Genomic DNA, 22,272 nt, shown 5'->3' on the forward strand with positions numbered 1-22,272 from the left:
ATGAAATCAGTGACCCCAGGCAATGGCAGTGTCTAATATAATCAAGGAATGATAATAGAGTCCTACAGAGGTGGCGAATGCTAAGCTGTTGGCACAGAATGAAGCAGACTTGATAAGACTATTGTACTAGGGCAGTGTGTTGCAGTCCAGCCAGCAAATTAATGTGAATATGAAGAACTGCTTGCAGCTAGCATATGCAGACTTGTGCTGCCAGCTGTGGCTATGTTTAAGTTGCTTCTAAATCTAGAAGCATTCCTAGTGAGATATAATAAAGCTGGTGCTGCCAAGGTCTTTTTTGGTTGCCAAAAATTTTGCAATACATTTCATCCTTATCATAAAGCTGATACTAGTGTACTATGGCCAACTGCAGAGGCTGCAAAGCAGGTTTTAATCTGATTCTGATAGGTCTGGGCAACCACCAGACAGTATTGGCTTTCCAGGGAAAGAGACCAGTGAAAGAAGGTGACAGGGTGGAGACACAGTCAGGTCTTCTTGTCTCACTGATAAGTACTGCAGAGAGAGATGGCTGCTCTTTGAAAGTGCTATATTTGCTGTGTGCAATCACAGACATCCTGAATTTGTGTGCTCTTGACCCACAGTATAGAATCCTGCTGCAAGTACCTTGCCTTCTTGAGTTTATAACAGAGCCCATGACTGCACATGAGCTTTTTTTTCCCTTCATCTGTACTATCTGTAAATTGCTCTTTTTCTCTTATTTATCTTTCAAGTTTCTGGCTCTGCAGGGATCTGCAGTGGTTTGTTACATAACAGGGTCACCTAAGTACTCTGTGCATCCATTCCTTTTTTCTCATTTTCTTTCTCCTTGCTTGAGATATGCTGTGTGTTTATGCAAGGCTGTTGTCAGCCCAGTGGAAAAAGACATTTTGTTTGTATGTTGGTCAGTAAGAAGAATAGAAAAGTGACTCCACAGGTGTGATGAGGTCTTGTGCTTAGAGATGGTGAGAGTATCATCAGTGGAGGTGATGGCTGTTTCCCATGCAGTGGGCAGAATACATGACTCCAATCATCTTGAGCTGTGTTTAAACGTTTAATACAAAATACAGGAATAGAGCATTGATCATAGTGCCTCTTTGTGCCTGTGAGTTCCCAGACGATACAGCTAGATATGGGGGCAGACCAGGTTGTTCATGACTTTATCCAACTTGAAAACTCCAAAAAATGAAGATTGCGCAATTCTGAGGGGCTGCTTCAATGAATGTTCTTCTGTGGAAAACATTTTTCCCTAAAGCTGGTATGAAACTTTCACTTCTACTTATGCCCAGTGTCTCCTGTCCTTGCCCAGTGCTGCTGTGAGGAGTCTGGCTCTGCCTCTGTTATTACGGTGGATTCGATTCCTGTTTCACCAGTGTTTTGGGGTGCGTTTACTGTCAATGTAAGGCAATATATATGTTGCTGTAGATGTAAGAAGGACTGATGTGATTGTGTAGGGCTGGTTTTCTAATTAAAAATTAGCCTGAGTTATGTGTAGCCCCTGGGATCTACTGTCAATATATTTGCTACTGTACCTGTTCTGATGGGATTTTGCCCTCCTGTCTTGTAATGACAAGCTGTGAATGTAAGCACACTTCTCTGGCAAAACAAAGCTCTCTGATGGAAAAAACTCTATGAATAACTTTGAATGAATGAGTATTCGTTAATTTGTCTGTAAACATGTGAGTCGAATAGGATGCCATTTCTCTCAGAAGTGAAGTATAATTTGAACAGGAACCACTGCTATGCCCTGGGGAAATGTTGCTTGAGGTCTCGGAAACAAATGTTGTATAGTCTGAGTGTTGGAATTGAACAACCTGGTGAGTTGCATATGCTAGAATTTATCTTTTCAAGTCACTCCATTAACTGAAAGTGATGCAGCCTCATCTTTAATCAAAACCTTGTTTTAATAATTTTTGTTAAGTGAAAGTGAGAAGTGTAATTTTTATGCCATCTTGAGAATCCTTTTGAGATTAGGTGCCCTGACTAAAAGGATCCTCTTAAAACATCACCACCAATGCTTACTACTGTACTTTTCCTTTTAAGTCTGGTACAGAAGTGAGCATTCCCTTGGGTTTATGTCAGTCTCTCTGTATTTGCAGCTGGCCTACGCAGATTCATTGGTGATCAGTGGCACATGCAGAACATCCACAAAGACTCTGTGGAAAGCTCTGATGATGAGTTTTTTGATGCTCGAGGTCAGTGCAAAGGTTTTTGTACTATCCCTATTCTTTTGCCAGATTTGCCACAAGTGAGTAAGCTCGTTTTGGAATGGACTAACGACATCGTTTTCACCAGACTGAGGTATGATTTTTTAACAGGCCTGAGTTTATCAGAGATGGGTGAAGTACTGGTGTGGATGAATAAGCTGCCATGAACTGGATCTGGCATCAGAACAATATGGAGCATATTCTGCTGCATCTATCACTTCAGGCCTGTCTGGAGTAGGACTGCTTTTAATTACTTGTTAAAATTGTGGTATATAATAAACTTAAAAATGCTTATAATTATAGGACACAGCTCCATTTTCAGGCTGAAATGAATATTGAACCACCAACATATATATAAGTTCTACTATGTTGACCAACGTTTCCCTTACATCTGGAGAAAAGTTCTTATTCATCTTCTGAGAAGCTCATATAATTTGACTGTTGTGGACTATTTTGGCTATAGTATAGCTGATTTCATTTCTTGAATGAATGTAAGAGTATAATCTGTATGTCTGTTTCCTATGAAAAACAATTACAAGTTGATAGTTTAGTGCTGTAAGTATTTTCAATTTTTAGAAACTAAGGAAGAAGAATTGTGAGTTAGGCAGGGCTGTAGGTTCTGTGAAATTTCTGTGAGCTGTTAAGAAAAAACAAATGTCAGTTTTAGGGTTGTTTTGATCTTCAGCCCTTTTCTGGAGTGGGGAAAGGGGAAGGAATTCTAACTAGTAAGTCGATAGTAAACACTTGAGTGATTTATTCCCAACTTTGTTTTTAAGTGACCTGCTCGAGGTAAGAACAAATAGTCAAACAACTCTCTCCTCTCTGGTTTTCCTGCACAAAATTTATGTAGTGCATAGGTACACTTCAGGATATGTCAAGCAGGAAGCTTCTTTGGGGCGTCTGTGCTAACTTAGGCTGCTTATTTCTCTCACAGTTACTAGTTATAGTCCTTTGTGGTGTTTTCATGTTCATCGCTGCCATTTATTGCTTTCCTTTTTCCTCATACAGAAGAGGTGGTGGAAGGAAAAAGTGCTATTCTCATCGGCATGAGTCAGTGGAACTCAAATGACCTTGTTGAGCAGATAGAAACAATTGGGAAGCTGGAAGAAAATCAAGGTACCGTTTAGCTTGCCTTACATATCTATTTAAAGTTCAGCAATTAGATGCTAGACATGTAAATACTCAACAGAAATAAAATTCATAATATCACATAATTTAAAGATTTACATAAACGTGTAAGTAATGTTTTAGTGACGGGAAGTGAATTAGTGATCTATTCCAGGAAGAAACTTCTCAGAGCCAAGTAATGTCATAAATGTATTAACACAGTAGGACTGTTTTAGATTCCAAGCTCAACAACCACAAGATGGTTTACAAGACTGCAGCCTGTATTTTCTGTGTTTCTTATGATCAATCTATATTAAAGACTTTTTGGTCATTATTATTAGTTTATTTTCTACATAGAGTAAGTCTCTGTTACTTAAACACTCTGAAGTCTTCTTTCAACGTCAACAAATCATTATAAAAAAATTTCAAGGAGACACATTTTAAGAATATTTTCAGACAGCTTTAGCTTAACATTTAGGTAATAGTGCACCATTGATATGAGTGAGAAGTGAATGCTGATACCCAGTAGGAATCTAGGACCTAAGACAGAAGCCTAAGCAACTCCTTTTAATTGTTTCTTTTTCTCCTAAATTACCTTGTCATTTAAAAATTAAAATTACCTCACTGAATTTACAGAGAATCATAGAACCATAGAATGATTTGGGTTGGAGAATGGTGGACCTAACTTACTTGCCCATCTGTGACAAAAGAATTTGTGTATAATAGTGCTTGTTATTAATCTAACTTTTTTTAAGAATGTTGTGGATTTGTGCATTTGAAGATCCTTTTTTGGAGGCTTTTCTATATTGATTTGTTACATGTAATCAATCCTGAAAGTAACTACGAGCCAGTCTATTTCAGTATAAGGATTGATTAAAAATAATATCTATCTGATTCAGAAACTTTTTGATTATCTACCATCGGAATGTTTTATTTGCTAGCACTTAAATGACCAGTAGATGCCAATCCAGACATTATGTTTACAATTGTTAAATAGGTAATTCAGGAAGATTTCTTTTTTACATTTATTCTTAATTATGATACCAAGTTTTCTCTTATGTTACTTGGTAACTTACTTCATTGTGTTTTTGACTCCATATGGAAGTTTGGAAGAGTTGCTAGATGTGATGTAGTATACCATTTTCTCTGCAAGACAAAAAAGAGTAGTGAGAAAAATTAATATCGTATTGTTTCAAATATGGCTTAGTTTTCTGAATGGCTCACCATCTTGCATGCCTGCTAAATATGTGAGATTTTGTAGCAGATGAAGCAGTTACATGCATTTCCTCCTTTTCCTTGCCATGTTATGCTTTCAAATTCAGCCCCAGTGATTTGTTATTTACCGATTTCCCTTACACCTACTGTGTCTGTTTTCATGGAATTATCTGCCAAATACTTATTGCAGTGTTTTTAGTACAAATAATTAGACAGTGCTTTTGTTATAGCTTAATGAGACTGAGTAGAATTATTGATTCAACAGTTTCAAAGATATCTGTGATATCTTCGGATAGAGAAGGAAGTATTTCAGCCTTAGCTCAAGTGTTTATAGTCAAAAATTATGAGTCCAGGTAAAGCTGGGTTTTCTCTTTAAAATATTGTGTAGAAAAGAGGGGATGTCCTGTGTTGTTTTTCATGTGGTACTTCACTTTTTGAGTGGAAAAGTATGAGAAGTATGATCTGCTTATCCAGTGAATTCATTTTTTTTTTAAATTTACTGGGAGCAGCATTTAAATTTAATAAGTTTGTGTTACAGAAAGTAAGACAAACAGCATTTTCACACATCATAGTTATGCAGTTAAATTCACTACTGGTGTAAAGTATCTGTATATTGCTTTATAGAAAATTGCGTGAGAACCAGGAGCAAATTCAGACTGTTTTCAGTGCTTTGCGTTTAGTCCAGTGACCTTGACCTATCTTTAAGTAAACATTGTTAACATTTGTAAGGTTAAAGTCATTGTTGGTTCCTAGAATTGTGGAAGTTAGAACAGACCTCTGGAGGTGCTCCAGTCCAACTCCTTGCAAGTTCCATAGAGCAGGTTATGCAGGAAAGCTTCTGAATGGGTTTGGATATTTGCAGGTAAAGAGACTCCGCCACCAACCTCGGCAGTTTGTTCCAGGGCTCTGTCACACTCAAAGTAAAGCATTTTTTTTCTCAAGTTCAGATGGAATTTCCTGTGTTCTAGATTGTGACCATTCCTCCTTGTTCTGTTGTTGGGCACCACCAAAAGAGCCTGGCCCTATCCTCTTACTCTTGCCCTTTAGATGTCAACAAGCGTTGATCCCCTCTCAGCCTTCTCTTCTCCATTCTGAACAGCCCCAGGACTTTTCTCGTAAGGGAGGTGCTCCAAGTCTTAGATCATCTTTGTGACCCTCCACTGGATTCTCTCCAGCTGTCTGCCTTCAGCTGGGAGCACAGCACTCCTAATGTGCCCTTCACAGGACAGAGGGGAGGAGAAACCACCCTTACTCTGCTGGCCATGCTCTGTGCAATGCATTTGAGGCTGCCTTCTTGGCCACAAGGGCACACTGCTGGTTCATGGTCAGCCTGTTGGCCACCAGGACACCTGAGTCCTTCTCTACAGAGCTCCTTTCCAACAGCTCAGCCCCTAACCTGTACTGATGCATATGGTTATTCCTTCCCAGGTGTAGGGGGAAGACATTTGCCCTTGTTGAACTTTATCAGGTTCCTCTCTGCCCAACTCTCAACTTGTCCAGGTCTCACTAAATGGCAGCACAGCCTTGTACTGTTGACGCAGTACAGTTAAAGTGAGGTGAATTCTCAGCAAATACAGCAGACTTTTTGTATACTTTGAATTCAGCGTGTATTATGTTTCATTACTGGAGTTTCTTTATAGTCAGAAATGAGATCATGAAGCATTTTAACTAGCAAACCAGGCAAGTATTTGTTACAGAAAAGGTGTGCCATTCAATCCAAGCTAGTAGTTCATATGTCAATTTAAACTTGTATTGGCATTTCAGCAGGTGAAATTGTAGGGCAAAATTCCATTGATGTGGTAGGTATTAACTATGAGGTCAAAGCTTACGCATTTGAGACTAAACCTGAGCATTTATTTATTTTTTTAATAAATATTAAATATAAATTTTATTTTTGTAATTTAAATTACAAAAAAAATAGTCACATGAATCATGAATAGTGAGGTTGCTCTCTCTCCGCTGGTTGCCCATCTGTTGATCTACTTGGCCTTTCTAGACTGCAAACTCTTTGACAGGGAGACTGTGTTTGTGAAATGCTTTACACAAGTTCACACCAGCAAGAACTTTGTAAGAAATCTTATGAAGGCTATTTCTGTTGCTGTGAGCAGAGGTGTTGCTCTCCCCAGTCACAAAAACCATACTGGCCAAGTCTGTTACCTGCTTTGAGGCAGATGAAAGCTAATTCTCAGTAAACAGGAGCTTACTTTTTGCTCTCGGTTTTTCTCATAAGCAGTGTTTGTAAAAATTGCCAGCTCACAGGAGAAGTGTGAGTTGACAGGGATGTGGTAAGCTACCTGTTAAAGAGAGGACCAAGCACTGAATTTGCTGCAAGAATGGAAGAACTGCTAGCGACAGAGGTCTTCTGTTGTCATTCCTTTACATTGTTTTTCTTCCTGATGGCCAGGTCCAGTTATGGGCAGGTATTTTCTAATACTCTGTGCTTCCTTCTTGTTAGTTTAATCTCATTAATTGTAATTATATCTCCATGCATCATACTACGTAATGTGACTCTGTCCTTGCTGCCAGCATTTTAAATCTTAGCTTTCCTATCGTTACTTTTGCAATTGTGATAGAGGACATGACAAAAGATTATGCAACCAGTTGTGCTTGTCAGAGTATTTAAATGATGTTTGTTTTAATGACAGCCTTTTGCTTTCCTTCAGAAATGACCTGTCTGCTTCTCCTCTTTCTTTATCTGATCCTGCTTTGTGGATGGAAGTGGTCATATTCCTCTTAGCTTTGATGAGAGCACTGTTCTTGCTAAATTGTGGTAAAAAAGAACATACCACTTTTTTAGTTTACTAGGCTGCTTCTTCTCTAAGAAAAAGAGAATGTAGCAATGCTGTAGCTGCAATTAATCATTTATTTTATTTTCTAATGTTTTATTATTCATTTTCTAATTTATTGGGTTTTTTTACTTCTATTATGATGGTTATTATTTTAATTTTTTATTTATATTAATAGCAGTCTGACTAATGAAAACTAGAACTTGTTGGACTAATGTTTTCTGAGAGACAGAATTATGTTTAGACCAGAATAATTAAGAGCTGTGTTAATTGTTTAACTTTTCAAATTCAGCTCTGCCAAATTTCTAGCAAGGACTTGAGCATGCAGCCTTTCTTTCTTTTCTTTTTTTTTTTCTCTCTTTCCCCCCCCCCCCCCCCCCCCCGCAATATGGAAATCTTACGCAAGGGCAGGTGTGGAGGGGAGAGGAAAGAGGTGAAGAAGTTGGTATTAGTGATAGTTTTTGTAGAATATAATGTAAACAAGCAAGCAAAGGAATTATTTCTGTAATACAGCTTTGATGGGGTGACTGTTGATTTAATAAGCCCTACTTACATTTTAAGAGTCTTTAGGCAATTCTGTCATATATGCTACTGTTATGCACTGTAAATCCAGATAATTCAATTAAAATGTCATAGATTATGACGAATTCTCAGGTAGACAACTTAGAAAATAATTTTTTTTATTTGATTAAAACATGCTTTTAGTGATTAAAACATAATTAGCCATAAAATGCCTGTGAAATCCTTTTTTCCCATGCTTCATGTGTTGCATATACAGACTGATGGGATTGTCTTACTGGTAACAGCAAAATAGATGGACACAGTCATCTTACACAACTGGGAATTTTCATACCTGATGAATTAAAGCTCTGTCCTGGTATCACTGCCCAAGACCAGGTTACTGAGATCTTTCCATCTTTTAATGCACTGATTATCTGGAAAAAAAGTGCTGATAGTAATACTGCTCTCATTTTGGGACTTATTTGAATTGCTGACTTAAACTAAAATTAATTCTCTCACCCAGTGTATCTGTGAGGTAGTGTTTTGGTGCTGGGAGGTGCTACTGTTGGACAAGTGATGTTACATCTGTACTCCTGCCCTTTCTGCACCACCTAGAATTGAGCCATGCAATTCCTACTGATTTTTTTTTTTTAATAACAAATTCTGTACTTCTCTCCTTAAAACTCACTATGAATTGCTCTCCAAAGACTGTAGTGTGCACTGTGGCTCCCTATCATTACAGCTATTCTTTGTAACTCTGTGTCATGGTTTTATGATTTTTTTTATCAGTATTCCACATCGTAACATCACGTAGTGCACTGGGAGTTAATGTTAAGAGCTAATGTTCCAGTTCTGTGGGCTGTTGATATTTCTGGGTACCTGATTCTCAGAGGAGGAGAAGAACTCCATCTCCTGGAAGACTTTCACTGTTCTGTTTCCATTTTCCGTTTAAGGGGAAAGATGAAACTGTTCCGAAGTCACGGAATCAAAGAATGGCCACTGTTGGAAGGGAACTCAAGGATCGTGAATCTCCAACCCCCCTGTCAGAGGCAGGGCCACCAGCCTCCCCGTTTAATACTAGACCAGGCTTCCCAAGGCCCCATCCAATCTGGCCTTGAAAACTCACAAAGCTGCCCCTTTCTTTTTGCTGCTCGTCTCTGTGCTGTGTCCTCCCCAGCCTTCTGCCTTCAGCATTAGAATAATGCCTTCAGTTTTGGACACTCACTCTCTCATTTATTTTGTTTATTAGCTTCAATCCCAATTAACTTGTATTTCTGCTATTTTAATTAGTAAATTAACTTCTCTCCTCAGATCGTTGCCACTGTTATTTTTTTTTTATTATTATTCCTTTCTCTCTTTGTTCCCTTCCCTTCCCCTTTTTGGGCCTGTGGGCCTGCTGTCCTCCTGTTGCAGAGGCAGATAGATCTAGAAATAACTCCATGACACTCTGCATTTAAAAAGAAGCCTTGCAGAGTGATGATTTTATAGCCTCTCATATATCTTTTGGATCTTACCTTTTTCTATCTAATGTAAGACAAAAAACAACCATAATTTGTGTGTGAAACAGCACATTTCTGACTGATGAGGGAGGCAGTTGCCACAGTTTCCACAAGACACTGAACAGAATTGTAGTAGTCTGATAAGACTATCGTATTATCTTGGTTGTGAATTAACATTTTCCACTTAGTTAAGGTGGATAGGTTTGTTTGTTTGTTTGTTTTCCTTAAATTGTCTAGACTTAAAAAGATGCTTGTAAATTGTGGGATGAATACTAAATCTTATCTGAAATTGTGAACTATGTTGATACGGACCCATTAAATTAGTACAGGAGACTAATGATTCTGTGCAGGATGAGGTGCACACTAATATGTCTTTATCAAGCTATGCATCTGGTCTCATCTTTCATTGACTCACTGCTTCAGTCTCCATTGCTATATCTGCCATGCATCTTCAGGGCTGAAACAATGCAGTGGTTGAAATCCATATTACAATGGAAAAATGCATATATCTTCATGTGCTTTCAGTATTGTGATTTTCACCTTTTACTGGTGTTCTCAGCCTCTGTCCCTGAAGGTTGCCTCGCCTAATTTTGTCCACAGTCGATGTTCTCTGTAAACAAATGGATATCCTCCTTGCCAGTAGCATGTGATCTCCTCTCTCTCGAGGCTTCCTGAGGTCATATAATTAAAATGTGTTTGTACATAGCTGAATGTAATGTTTATGCTGCTATTAAATTTATTGCAGTAGCATGTCACTGCCTAATAATGTGAAGAATGGCAAGTAGAATTCAGTTTGGTGAATTGAGCAGTGGAAAGGAAAGATGGAAATTACAATAGTCACTAGCAGTCCAAAACATTTCAGATGGCTCATATAAAAACAGATTTACTTCTACCAACAATTCTAGCAGATGCAAATAATCTGCTTTAGCAGTTTAGACTAGAACAAAGTTGCCAGTGTTTTACAACATTTTATTTTTGTGATACTGCATGTTGTAAAATACAGCTGAGCAAATGTATGCAAAATGGAAGAAACTTAAACAAGCCTCTAAGGTGTTTTTACCTGAGAGTGGGGTCCTGCTGCATAGAGTATTCATGTTCTTGCAGTCCTTCTGCAGATTCTCTTTTAATTTTTGGATGTGTGTTAAGATCCCATCCACATGCTGAAATCAGCAAGTGATTTTGCATCAGTTTCTTTGGGCTTAAAGGTTCCCTGGCTATCAGTCCCATTCAGATCACGCTATCTGTAGGTGTATTACCTCCTTTCTTTCCTTCTGCCTTTCTAGATTTTGCCTAACTGAACTGCCATCAGTGTTACATTTGCCATAGTTTAAAAAAAAAAAATAGAAAATCAGAGTGTTCTATTCACAGTTAAATTTCACTGTGTTCTTGCTGAAGAAAACCTGGAATGTGTGAGGAAGAAGACAAGCAAGGATCACAGTAGTAGTATCTTACTGGTACTGAGGCACACAACTGTGTTCTGCTGCGCTGTCCTCTGGTGCTGATCACATAAGAGATGTAATCACAGGGGACAGCAAAACAAGACATACAAATACCCTATGAGATTACAAAGAAAACGTAGTTGGGCTTTTTTCAGTGGTGCCCAATGCCAGGAGGAGAGGCAGTGGGGACAAATTGGAACACAAGATTCCATCTAAATATCAGAAAGTGCTTCTTTATTGTGTGGGTGATGGAGTACTGGAACAGTTACCCAGAGAGAGTAGAGTTTCTGTCTTTGGAGATGTTCAGAAACCATCTGGACATGGTCCTGGGCAGCTTGCTCTAGGTGTCCCTACTTCAGCTAGGAGGGTTGGATCTGATGGACCTAGAGGTCCCATCCCACCTCAGCCATTCTGCAATTCTCTGGCATCTTGGGAGCACTGATCTGTGAAGACAGGCATATGTGTATTGACTGCGTAGTGCCGGGTAACTGAGGCGAACTTTGTAAAACTTTAACTGCAGCAAATTTCTGTGGTGAATAGTTAAGTTTATTTCTGCTGCTGTTACCGATTGTCAATCCTTTGTGAAAAAGAAAGATGGATTCTATTCTGGTTTCAGCACTGCCCAAAAGAAGTGCTTGCTTTTTTTGTTTGTTTGTAGCATCTCAGTAGCTGGTAATGTGCAGATCATGTTCTAATTCTAGGCTAGCGAAGTTGCCTTTTATTTTTTCTTTTTCCAGATTCTGAGGAAATGAATGTATGATCAATGTATCTGTACACCTGTGAAGAGCATAGCTCACAGTCTGCTAGAGCACAGAGTTCCTGCTGCCTTAATTTCACTAGTGTATTTTCTTTTGACAAAGTAAATAGTTCTTTGAATTTGGTGAATCTCCCCGTAAATTTAACTCTTCCTGAAAAGTTAGAACTAATTTCAAAGCCATCTAATAGTGTAGATGTTGTAGTTTTAGACAGTAGATTACAAGGACTGGTTAAACAAATGAAGTTGAATACCTACAAGTGGTTAATTAGGCTTGACATTTAAAGTCTTTTCTTTCATATCACAGTGAATGTTTTCAGTGTCATCAGAAGGATAGTTTAAAATGTTCTGCCTTCAGTCTAGGTTTGTGCTCCTTAACCTCATGAGGGATGACTGTGAAGAGATGCATCGTGATTTAGGGAACTTCTGGACCTGCATTGTGATTCTCAGTGTCACATAGCCTGAAGCTGGAGAAAGTTTTACTTGTGAGGAGGAGGAGGAAAAGAGACCAGAACCTAACTCTAGGAACCGATAGCTGAAAGCTAAAGAACATACTTCTCTGGATCTACCTTCTTATGAACAACATTTTGTGAATGTTTGTAAAAATAGATAACATCAAATTTTAGTTATGTACTTGAAAGAACTTTGCGTCAAGCAACTGGGAGGCAGACTTAATGAGGTGTCTAACTGTGGCATCTGAAAATTTAAAACTGTCACAGCTCAGAATTTAAATATAGTATCAGATGGTTTTGAGATCTGTTAATTTCTTTGGAAGTCTAAAATTCTAGCTGTCTTTGCTTACGTTATCTTGCCTATTAGTTGTACGTGTGTACTTGCTGAGTGAAATAACGGGTTGTGAAGAATTGGCTGTATTTTGCATCTCATTATATAATGTTGAATGTTAAGGAAGTACACCATATTACACAGCCAAGACTCTTACTCACTAGGGAGTAATTCTCCAGTGTGTCTTTCGCTAAGCTCTTTCCAAAGAAGCCACTGGATGTTTTAAAAATCAGCATAGTGGTCAGATGCAAACTATTTACTGTAATATATTAGAAAAAGAAAGAACTTGATGTTCGTGTAAAGCAATCCTGTTTCATTCCCTTCTTTTTTCCCTTTTACAGGTGAAGAATCTGTGTTTTGCTCATCTGGCTTTCTACAGGAAAAGCAACGTGAGTCTAAAGTTATTTTCATTTTTCTTTGTATTCAATGCTGCTTAACAGCTAGAGATAGTAATAGAGTGTTGATCAGCAAAAGCGTGTTACTGTGCTTTCTTCAAATGTTGTTTTTTGGAGTATGAAAGGGCAAAGGCTGTGTTTGCGTAATTTATTTATTGTTATTGAGGTTTATGAAAATGTACCCCAAAAGTGCCTGCAAGACTTAGTACATTAAATAGTGCATTACGCTTTACAGGCTGTATGCTCTGTTTAACCTGGTTTATTCCTTTTTTTTTTTTTTTTTTTAATTTTTTTTAACAAGAAGTGCAAAACAGCCTAGTAATATAGTATGTTGCTCGATGAAGCAGGAAGTGTTCCCTAGGAGGGCGTTTTGAGCAGCATGAAGCATTACTGTAAAATACTAAATGGAGTTCCCACAGGGAAAACACATGACCGGGTTTTTTGTTCTTGTTTTTTCTCTTCTGCATTAAGCTTGTTCTTATGCTAATCCTGCAAATCCAGAAATTCACTGATAGATTACCTGCTTAACCTTGTAATACAGCCGTTCTCTAGAATCTACCTGCATAGCTAAAGAAAGGGCATAGAAAAATGTGATAATATATGATATAGAAGAAGCACACACTAAGGCACAAATTTGAACTGAGCTTTATATCGTAGCCGGCAGGCAGATCATTATTTGTTTCATTAGTTTGTCCTAAAGTGGGTTACATTTAGGAGTATAGTAATATGCTCTAGCTTAAATTTGTCATATACAGTGCATTCATTTTTCTTTTTGTCCCCTGTGGAGTTCTATATGCAAGGTAGTTTTGTGATTCAGCAGTTTTATTTCTCAATTTTTGTTTTGTTTTGTCCTGTTTTGTTTAAATTGCTGCTGCTATACCTTCAAGTCTGTTCTGTCACAGCCAGAATGTTTTGCAGTGGGAGTGGAAAGTGTTAAGTTTTGTGCTAAGTGAGTTAATTTCACAGTCTCAGACTACCTCCCAAAATGACATTCATGTCAGTAGAGGCAAGATTATTTGAACTTTAAAGGAAGGTCTTTGTATTACTAGCAGAGTAATTGATTGTGACCTTACAACCTGGCATGCTGGCTGAGTCAAGAAAGTGTTTAGAAAAAGACGACGACTTTTGATTCCTACTTGTAGCCTGCAGGAAACCAGTGCAGTGCTATTAGGACACATTCACTCAGTAGCATGAAGAATTCCTCAGTATTCCTCAGAAGAATCTCCTCAGTAACATGAGCTAGAGCTGTGTAGGATGGCTCAGCAACTGTATCTAGATCCAGGTTTTCAAGAGTTTTGTTCCCAGAAAGACACAATAGAAAGGCTGGGTTTTTCCAAGTTCTCAATATGTTTGGGGGCTTCGTTAGTTTTGAAGACTTGAACGTAAGGATGGGAGTGGGAACTGGCCACTACTACTGCCTGCCCACTGTTGATTAGTTTATGTGGATACCTGTATGAGAGCTGACTGTCCTGAGGAGTCAGGCTTCAGATTGTTCTCCTGTTCCTGTATCTTCTTGTGCCAGATTTTGAGAAGCCATAGTGTCTTTCTAGCTGGTGAATTTGCAAGTTAAACAATTACTTTTTTTTTTCTTATTTCATCCTAACCTTTCCTGACTATATTGCTAGGTATTAGAATGTAATCTGTCACTACCCACTGTTTTCTTACTACAGGATTTGAATAGTGTTTTTTTTTTCCCTACTGTAATTTACATTATGACACAATTAGCATAATTTGGTCTAATGACAGTATGAATCAAGACTACTCGAAAAATCTGTAAAATGTTGGTAACATCTTCAGAGAGGTTTAGTCAGACAAGCTTTATTAATATTTTACTTCATTAAAGCCCTTCCAATAAATAATAAAATATACAGTCTCTGTGATGAGTTTGTTTTGCTGCCTAATGAAATTTCAGTGTTTTTCTGCAGTACGTCATGATGCACGTTCCTGTCTTGGACAGAGCTTCAGCTTTGAGTAGTCTGATTCATTATATTGTCTTCATTATGGAGGAGGTCCCCAGTTACTTCAGTGTCTGGTATTTAACCTAAACAGTAAAGCTGAATCTAGGCCTCAAATCTGGTTATATTCCAAATATACAATTAGCAAACCTGAAATGTGAAATAGAGGCACATATTGATCCCCTGACACATATACACACGCTTCTTTGGAAAGGAGCCCAGTGTACCATAATTCCTGGTTTTTTAACATCCACTTATCTATGAGGTTTTTTTGTTTGTTTGTTTTTGCATGTGAGGCTAGGAGCGAGCTATCGTTCAACCTGGCATCCAGTGCATTAAGGAAAAAGCAAACCACTCTCTCAGCTTTCTAAAGATGTATTTTTAGAATAGGATTTTCAAAGGAACAGGGTACAAGTAATTCCAGAAAGCATTTTGCCTAGTGTGTTGTGCTGTGGAGAAAGGTAGCAGTGAAGATTTCTGAGCATTTGATGAGTCCTGGATTTCTTAAGTACTCTGTTGAGGATAAATATTATGGTTCACTATAAGATGGTGCCTTGTGTTCTAGAATAATCCTTTTTCAGGACTCAAAATTCGTGTTTGTATGGTATTGGTTCTGTTGTGAGCTAAGGTGCTAGAAAACTGACATTTTTCCTGTGATGCACTTGAAAGAAAAGTGGGTCTGCTGGCCAGGCTTTTGGAAATGCCATTTTCAGTTAGAAGCATCTTTAAAGTGCAGAGACTTCCATAGTGTAATTGCATTTGGTTGGAAGTTAAGGCTTTGTGGGTTTGTGTTTTTGCTGTTTGTTGTGGGTGTTTCTTGTGTGGGTGTTATTTAGTGACGGTGTTATGTTTTGTTTAACACAACTATTAAATAACTAATCCTTTAAATCTTTGCCTGCCAGAAAGGCAAGAATAATCAATTTGTTTTTAAATATGGAGAAACGTAGCCACATTGTTTGATGGATATAAGGAATGATATTGGTAAGACTGGCTACGGAATTAGCTCTCAATTCTAATGCAGAAGTTAAGAGTATTTGAAGTTTGTTTTGGACTAAGTTCAGTGCTTTTAGGATAGCTTGACCAGACCCTGCATAACTAGTCTATTCTTATAGAGTCTGTCTATAAACGTGTCTCAAATGGAGTGGTAACAAACATGGTGTGAGTTTAGTACTCCAAAAGAAAAAGTAAGCTGAGTTATCTGTAGCATTATATGATGCATTTTATTTTCTTCAGACATGCTGGAGGAAATAGAGAAAAAAGTCTGTTTAAATTCAGGAAGCTGTCAGCATGCACTCAAAGCCTCCTTCCCACTTAGCGGAGAAGGTGTTAACAGAAGTGGGAGGATTCTCATCTCGTTTGGGATTTCATCACTGTCTGCAGTAGGTTAACCTCTCGAAGAACTAATCTTCCAGACTTCAGTTGAAGTAATTGCCCTTCTGCAAAATATTGCAATATTTAACTACTGTGTAAATTCCACTGACTTACAGGAACAACAGGTATAATCCTAAGACAACTTAGCACTTCTAGTTTGTAGTTGTTTACTTTTAAACAAATAAACAAAAAAACTGTAGTTTTACCATGCCGTAGTTCTTATAATGAACTTATTCTAGTTTCTGTTCCTTCTCATTACCTGACATATATTTGTGTTTAGACAAAGTAATACTGCAGAGTCCATCATTTCAGCCCATTCCAGAGAGGCACAGATGACAAACAGTATCTGTGCAGGTACAGTATACCTTTGCATAAGGACTTGAATCTTGTTACAGATGTTGCTGTTAGGAATAGAGGACTCTGTATTACACAGGACTGCAAAGAACTTTGTCTGTTGTTCTGTTTGTCCACAGAATGTGAATCTTTCTGTCTTGAAACCATAACTGTATCTTAACTCCACAGATATTTGTGAAAGATGAGGCACTCAAGTATTTATACAGTCAGTTATGTCTCTCTTCCTTACAGGTGAATTATATCATGCCTCTTTAAGAAAACAAAGGTTACCTGCACAAGGCAGTATTGAAATACATGAGGACAATGAGGTGAGTGTTTCCCAAAACAAACTGTGCTGATTTCCAGGGTGCAGACATGTGGAAATACTGTCACGTTGCATTATGGAATTATAGGCCTCTTTGATGGCTTAGTGTTTCTTCTTCTTGGTCAGTTAAGTGCATATGCAAACACAGAAAATCGAACCAAGTTTTTAAAATATTGCACAATTAATTTGGGTGGAAATATGTCTCTCGAGAAATTGTTACGTCTCCATAGTGCTCCAGCGCAAATGCGTATTTTGAGAAGGTTCAGCAGCAGTCATGAAATTGATAGTAACAGAATTACTTCTTTAGAAGATGCAAAGAATCTAAACTAGTTCTAGTCCTTCCAGTTAACTGATTAAGGTCATCTGTTCCCATGTAGAACAGGAAACAGAAATGCCTACTTTTCTGTTTTTGAAGAATCCCGGTCCTAAAGCTCCCTGGAAAGTATGATAGTCTTTTATTTCAGGTGCCCTTTGAATTAGTCCTTGAGCCCCTTTTCTTAGGCATGCCTGGGCTGTTCCTTAGAGGCAAATTATTTTCACTCCCCTTGATTCCTTGTGTGTTAAATGCAGTTATGCTGAGTAACAGTGACTTGAGCAGTACTGACCTGCCTGAATTTTTCTGTCTGTTTTGAAGCTTTTGGTTACACCAACCGTTCAGCAGTGCTTCTTGTTTACAATCTGATGTTGGCTTTGGAAAGAGCTACTCTTAGCTTTTTAAAGGGAGTTAAGTTTCTCTGTGAATGACTGGATTGGGAATAAATGGAGTCAGAATTTGTAAATTAGAGCAGGAAAAAGTGGAACTTTAAAAATACTCTTTCTACTTACATGCATATCTAAAACTTAAAAGGCAGAAAACACACCTTCGGGAGATGAATATGAGACTTAAAATGAGTAATGTTACTGGAGACTAAAAACTGTAGGCTAAACAGAGATAATGGATGTGTGGAACAACTTAGGATTCTCTCTTTCAACCATTTCTCTGTCACAATTCTACATGCTGAACTACATCTTTTTTCCTTATCTGTGTCAGTGTTTCCACCCCAACATGTGCCTCCCCTTCCTCTCCCCCCACCCCACACATCCTCCTAAACTACAGGCTGAAGTTTGTGTTTGTGCAGTTATTTTGTTAGTTTTTCCCTTCTGACCCTTGCCCTTTTGATACTGATAAACACTGATCAGATCCCCTCTCAGCCTTCTCGTTTCCAGGCTGAACAGCCGCAGGGCTCTCAGCCTTTCCTGGTAAGAAAGGTGCTTCAGGCCCCAACCATTTCTGCTGCCCTCTGCTGGATTCTCACTAGCATTTCTATGTCTTTCTTGAGCTGGAGAGCCCAGAACTGGACACAGTTGTCGTAATATTGGTCAGTTCCTTCACAAAAACATAATACCGTGCTGAGAGTTGGATTCCTGAGGGATGTATATGTATGAATTGTGGCATGTTTGAATGCCTGTTTTTAGAAAGCACTGTGATGTGAATCAAACCAATTTTTGCCTTAAATGTCTTCCAGTTTATCTAAACTGGTAAAAGAATGAAAAAGAGAAGAGACATCATCTGAGCACAGCAGATAAAGATACAGACATATCTATTAGATTAGGATCAGGTTGTAGTAGAATATAAAATAATATAAATTAATTTAAAAGACCTTGCTGGAAATAAATGGAGTTTATTTTACAGTATAACATCTTGTTATATTTCAACTGCTTTCTCAGTAAATCACCTAATTTTCCTGATCTTTTAATGTATTAGTAAGTCGTCCTTTGAGTGAATATGTAGAGTCTACAGGAGGGGAAAATAAAAGTGCATCTGTGAAACTTGCAAAACGTTGTTCCAGTTTGAAGTAGATAACATCTTGTTTTTTCTGCAGACCACATCACTTCACCTTCCATGGTAGATTGTTGTCTGTGTATGCATGCATTCACGTGCTCATAAATTTATTTATGAGATTTATGGCTGTCAGCTCCAGTACAATTTTTACTCTTTCAGTAAATGTCTGGGTAAGTTAACCCCACTTTTTCATTTTAATATTTTGTCAATTTCAAGAGGCTGCTGTTGTCAAAACTCTATCACCTTCTTTTGCTTGATGCTTTTATTGGCAGAAATGAAAATAACCAGAAATGTTCTCATTTGTTTTTCTTTTCAGATCACATGATTATTTGAGATAAACCTTTCCAAAATTGCAGCATCCCCGTTCACAATACCTAGAGACTTAGGCTCTCTGTGAATATTTGACGTCTTCTCCAGTGTGGATATATTTCCAATAGCTTTTGATTTGTACAAAGTTGTTTGTAATTTTTGTTAGTCCAACACCTAAATCTGAGCTGCAAGGGCTTTATGGCAGAGCTTAGTGTGCTCTACCCAATTCAGATATATTTGAATTCACTGCCATCCCCCACCCCCTCCCAAAGTCAGGTAACACAAATGATCACAGTGGGAAAAAAAATATCAGTGCTTGTGAACATTTACCCTAAATATACCAACACTTTTTGTAAAAAGGCTCCCTTCTTTCTTATTTCCTGTTTTCCTCATAGGAAGTTCAACACCAGAAATGCAAAACTCGTGTGCTAATTCTGATTCTACATGGAGGAAATATCTTAGACACTGGGGGAGAGGATCAAAGCAGCAAGCTGGCAGACATCAACACCTTCAGTTCTGTCTTTGAGAAGGTGACCCAAGCCCATTTCCCTGCTGCTTTGGGCCACATCTTAATCAGACTTGTTCCCTGCCCAGCAATCTGTTCAGCAGCCTTCTCTCTTGTTTCCAAGTAAGCTGATTTTACTTTATATTATTTGGCTTTGCAGTGTGGTTTTGAAAGGCTTTTGACATGTTCATTCCCAATAGGAGCTACCACTCTTTGAAGTCCTGTAGTTTTGTGGTATTCATTTGTTGCCGCTAAGAATGCAGTATGTGAATGTAGTATACTCTTGAATGAGTTACAGAGGATGCATCTGTAAGAAACAATGCCTTTGGCTATTAAAGTCTTCAGTTTGCAGTACATCTAGGATTTGGCTATATCTGAGAGCAGTATCCACATGTTCCTAAAGTTCTGGCAGCTTGGGGCCATGCCCACTGGCCTGGGGAGCCTGTTCCATACCCAACACCCTCTAATGCAGAACCCTTTTCCCAACCCCTGCCTGACAGTACTCCATTCTATTCCCTTGGGCCCTGTTGCTGTCCTCAGAGGGCAATGCCTGCCTCTTTGCTCTCCTGTGAGAAGCTGCAGGCTGCTGTGAGGACCCCACTCAGCCTCCTCTTCTCTGGGCTGAGCAAACCAAAGAGGTTATTCATCAGATCACATTTCTTGTAGCAAGTCAGCTATGTAGTTGATAATTATTGTTGTGTAGTATGCTGTGACAATATTTCAATAGAGAAACAAGTCAGTATGAAATTCTGAATGTACTTTTAGAGAAAGGTTAGCAGCTTAGAGACCTGCTTAGTTTGGTATATATTGTACCCAGAGCAAGAACATAACTCTTAACTGTGCATCAGTAGTATGTTTTGAAGTTCCTCTGCATGCTTGTATAAAAGGTACTCTTACAGTGAAAAACTATTATTACTATTAATTTTAACAATCGTTATATATACAACAGTAAAACTTTCAGGTTGTTAACACCATGGGACAGCAGCTGATCTTAGCCTGTATGTTCAGAGGATGTTACATTTATAAGATTCATGTAGAAGGAGAGCTGTAGCAGCAGTAGAGTAACTGGCTTAATTTTACATTTTTTCACCATAGTAAAAAATTTTCCACACAGCATTACTTGCACACTAAACACTTGAAAGCCATAGTTCCTGAGCAGATTTTTCTCTGAGTGCCGTTATAACTGGCTTCTACATCCTCATAATGGTAATCAATAATATTTTATCAACTTGGGTAGCAGTAGTTCTGATTGTTCTGTGGTTTTGGTACTAGTCCAACCAGTATTTTAACTGAGATAAGGCAGAATAGTCTGTAACGTGACGATAAAATATTAAAAATCTCTTCACTGTTTTTATTTATTTCTGTGGTATTAGTGAGCTGAATTTAAAATACCAAATGGAATTTTCTAGTGGGCTGTTTGTCTGTGCCCACTTCTCCTTTTCTTCTTTTCAGTCCTGAAATTCACCCCTTAAATGAGAGAACTTTTTCAGGTAACGTTTATTTCCTTAGAGACATTTTCCTTGACATAAATATTTTAAAGAGATGTGTACTCATCTTTTATGCATGATAGAGAAAGAAAAAAAAATGTGTTTTTGGGCCTGATTCAACTCTTGTGTGAGTGTAAACCAAGAACAACTCTGTGGAGATGGGGAGGAAAGATTCAGACTTGCTTGATTTTTTTTTTTTTTTTAATTTTTAATTTTTCTTCCTAAGCAGAGAGAAACTTCTATTTTTTTATTTTTTTATTTTTTTCCCCCCTGAGATTTTCCTTTAAATGATGGTCTTTCATGGCCTTTGTTGCACTATAACACCTGAGGTTACATTTGAACTTCTTGTGGAGTAGAAAACCTCACAGAAGAGGATATGATTTTTTTTTAAATCACTTTTGGGACCTTAAGATGTGAGAACAGTGATGCCTGCTATCTAGATGAAAGCAGTGAATGGAGGGATTAGAGTACACATTAAAGTTCTGAAATACCGTTGGACTCAAAGCTGTGACAGGCATATAGTAGGAAGAGATGACTGAGGGCAAACCAGACTGCTGGAAGTTGCAATAGTGTTCACATCGAGGGGGAATACACTGAAACAGCCTGGAAAGAAGTATGTGTGTGTCCAAGTAGCTACCCTGTAAAGAAAGCAAATCAGCAGAAGGAGAGTTGAAGCATCGAAAGGCGTTTGAAGGATCCCCCTTTAAATGGGCCATTTATGAAGCCAGATCAGTAGCATCTCCTAGGTATCCCATAAAGCAGAACCCACAGGACTTGATTGACTGCAAGAAGAGCTGATAGAGTAGAAGGAAGGAAGTGTGTGCTGGCAGCCCAAATGCTTGTTCTTTGTTTTTTGATTCTCTCTTGTTGCATTATACAGTACTCAGCCCAACTGAAAATAGCTAAGCTGAATATTTGAATGTCCAGTGGAATCATTTCCAGTGTTGACATATGATTGGTATTGCCTTGATATGTTCTTGCACAGAGCTGCTTTTGTGGTTTGTCTATTTGGAGCTGACAAAAGGAGAAGCGATTCCCTGCTCTCACATTGCAGCAGCTTTTACAGTCAGAACTCCAGGAAGCAGTTGTGGAACGTAAGGCTGTGGTAAACATCCCACTTAGCAAACTGTGGAGAAGGAAGTGTGTTTTTAATTACTGAAATATTGTATCAAGTGTGAGCCAGATTAAGCAGCAGCATAAGATTTCATGTTTGATTTGAGTATATACTCAATTTTGTGAATGTGCCGGCATAGTGCGTGCCAACATAGAGCAACCCTCTGTTTGCCTTGGCACAGGTTTTGTGTTATGCTGTGCCTGTGTGCTGAGTATCTGAATTCAGAGAAATTCCACTGGAACTCTTCATTTGAACACATGTAGGCAGTTTTCCTCCCTGTCTTGCAAGTAGTGGCTTAAAAGAAAGGGATTTTTCAAGGAGGAATCACTCCCAACTAGTAAATGTTTCAGGCTGTTTAATCTGGTCTGCTC

General features: G+C 38.3%; 1 protein-coding gene across 8 annotated transcripts in view; it reads left to right on the top strand.

Moving 5' to 3' along the window:
- The window catches only part of PITPNM3 (PITPNM family member 3), a 66,165-nt gene that overhangs the window by 13,615 nt on the left and 30,278 nt on the right, over positions 1 to 22,272 (top strand). For 6 of the 8 annotated variants that reach the window (XM_085240797.1, XM_085240798.1, XM_085240796.1 and 3 more), the window contains 5 exons: positions 2,094 to 2,189; positions 3,210 to 3,317; positions 12,627 to 12,674; positions 16,592 to 16,668; positions 19,191 to 19,423. In XM_085240797.1, coding sequence (XP_085096923.1) covers positions 2,129 to 2,189; positions 3,210 to 3,317; positions 12,627 to 12,674; positions 16,592 to 16,668; positions 19,191 to 19,423 — 527 coding nt within the window. In that variant the 5' untranslated portion in view covers positions 2,094 to 2,128. Of the gene's footprint in view, positions 1 to 2,093; positions 2,190 to 2,250; positions 2,296 to 3,209; positions 3,318 to 12,626; positions 12,675 to 16,591; positions 16,669 to 18,530; positions 18,657 to 19,190; positions 19,424 to 22,272 lie in introns of those variants that run through there. The other 2 variants (XM_085240800.1, XM_010722132.4) reach the window with 2 other exon arrangements.

The sequence above is a fragment of the Meleagris gallopavo genome, chromosome 21 (genome assembly GCF_905368555.1).
Source record: "Meleagris gallopavo chromosome 21, MGAL_WU_HG_1.1, whole genome shotgun sequence".
Classification (NCBI taxonomy): Eukaryota; Metazoa; Chordata; class Aves; order Galliformes; family Phasianidae; genus Meleagris; species Meleagris gallopavo.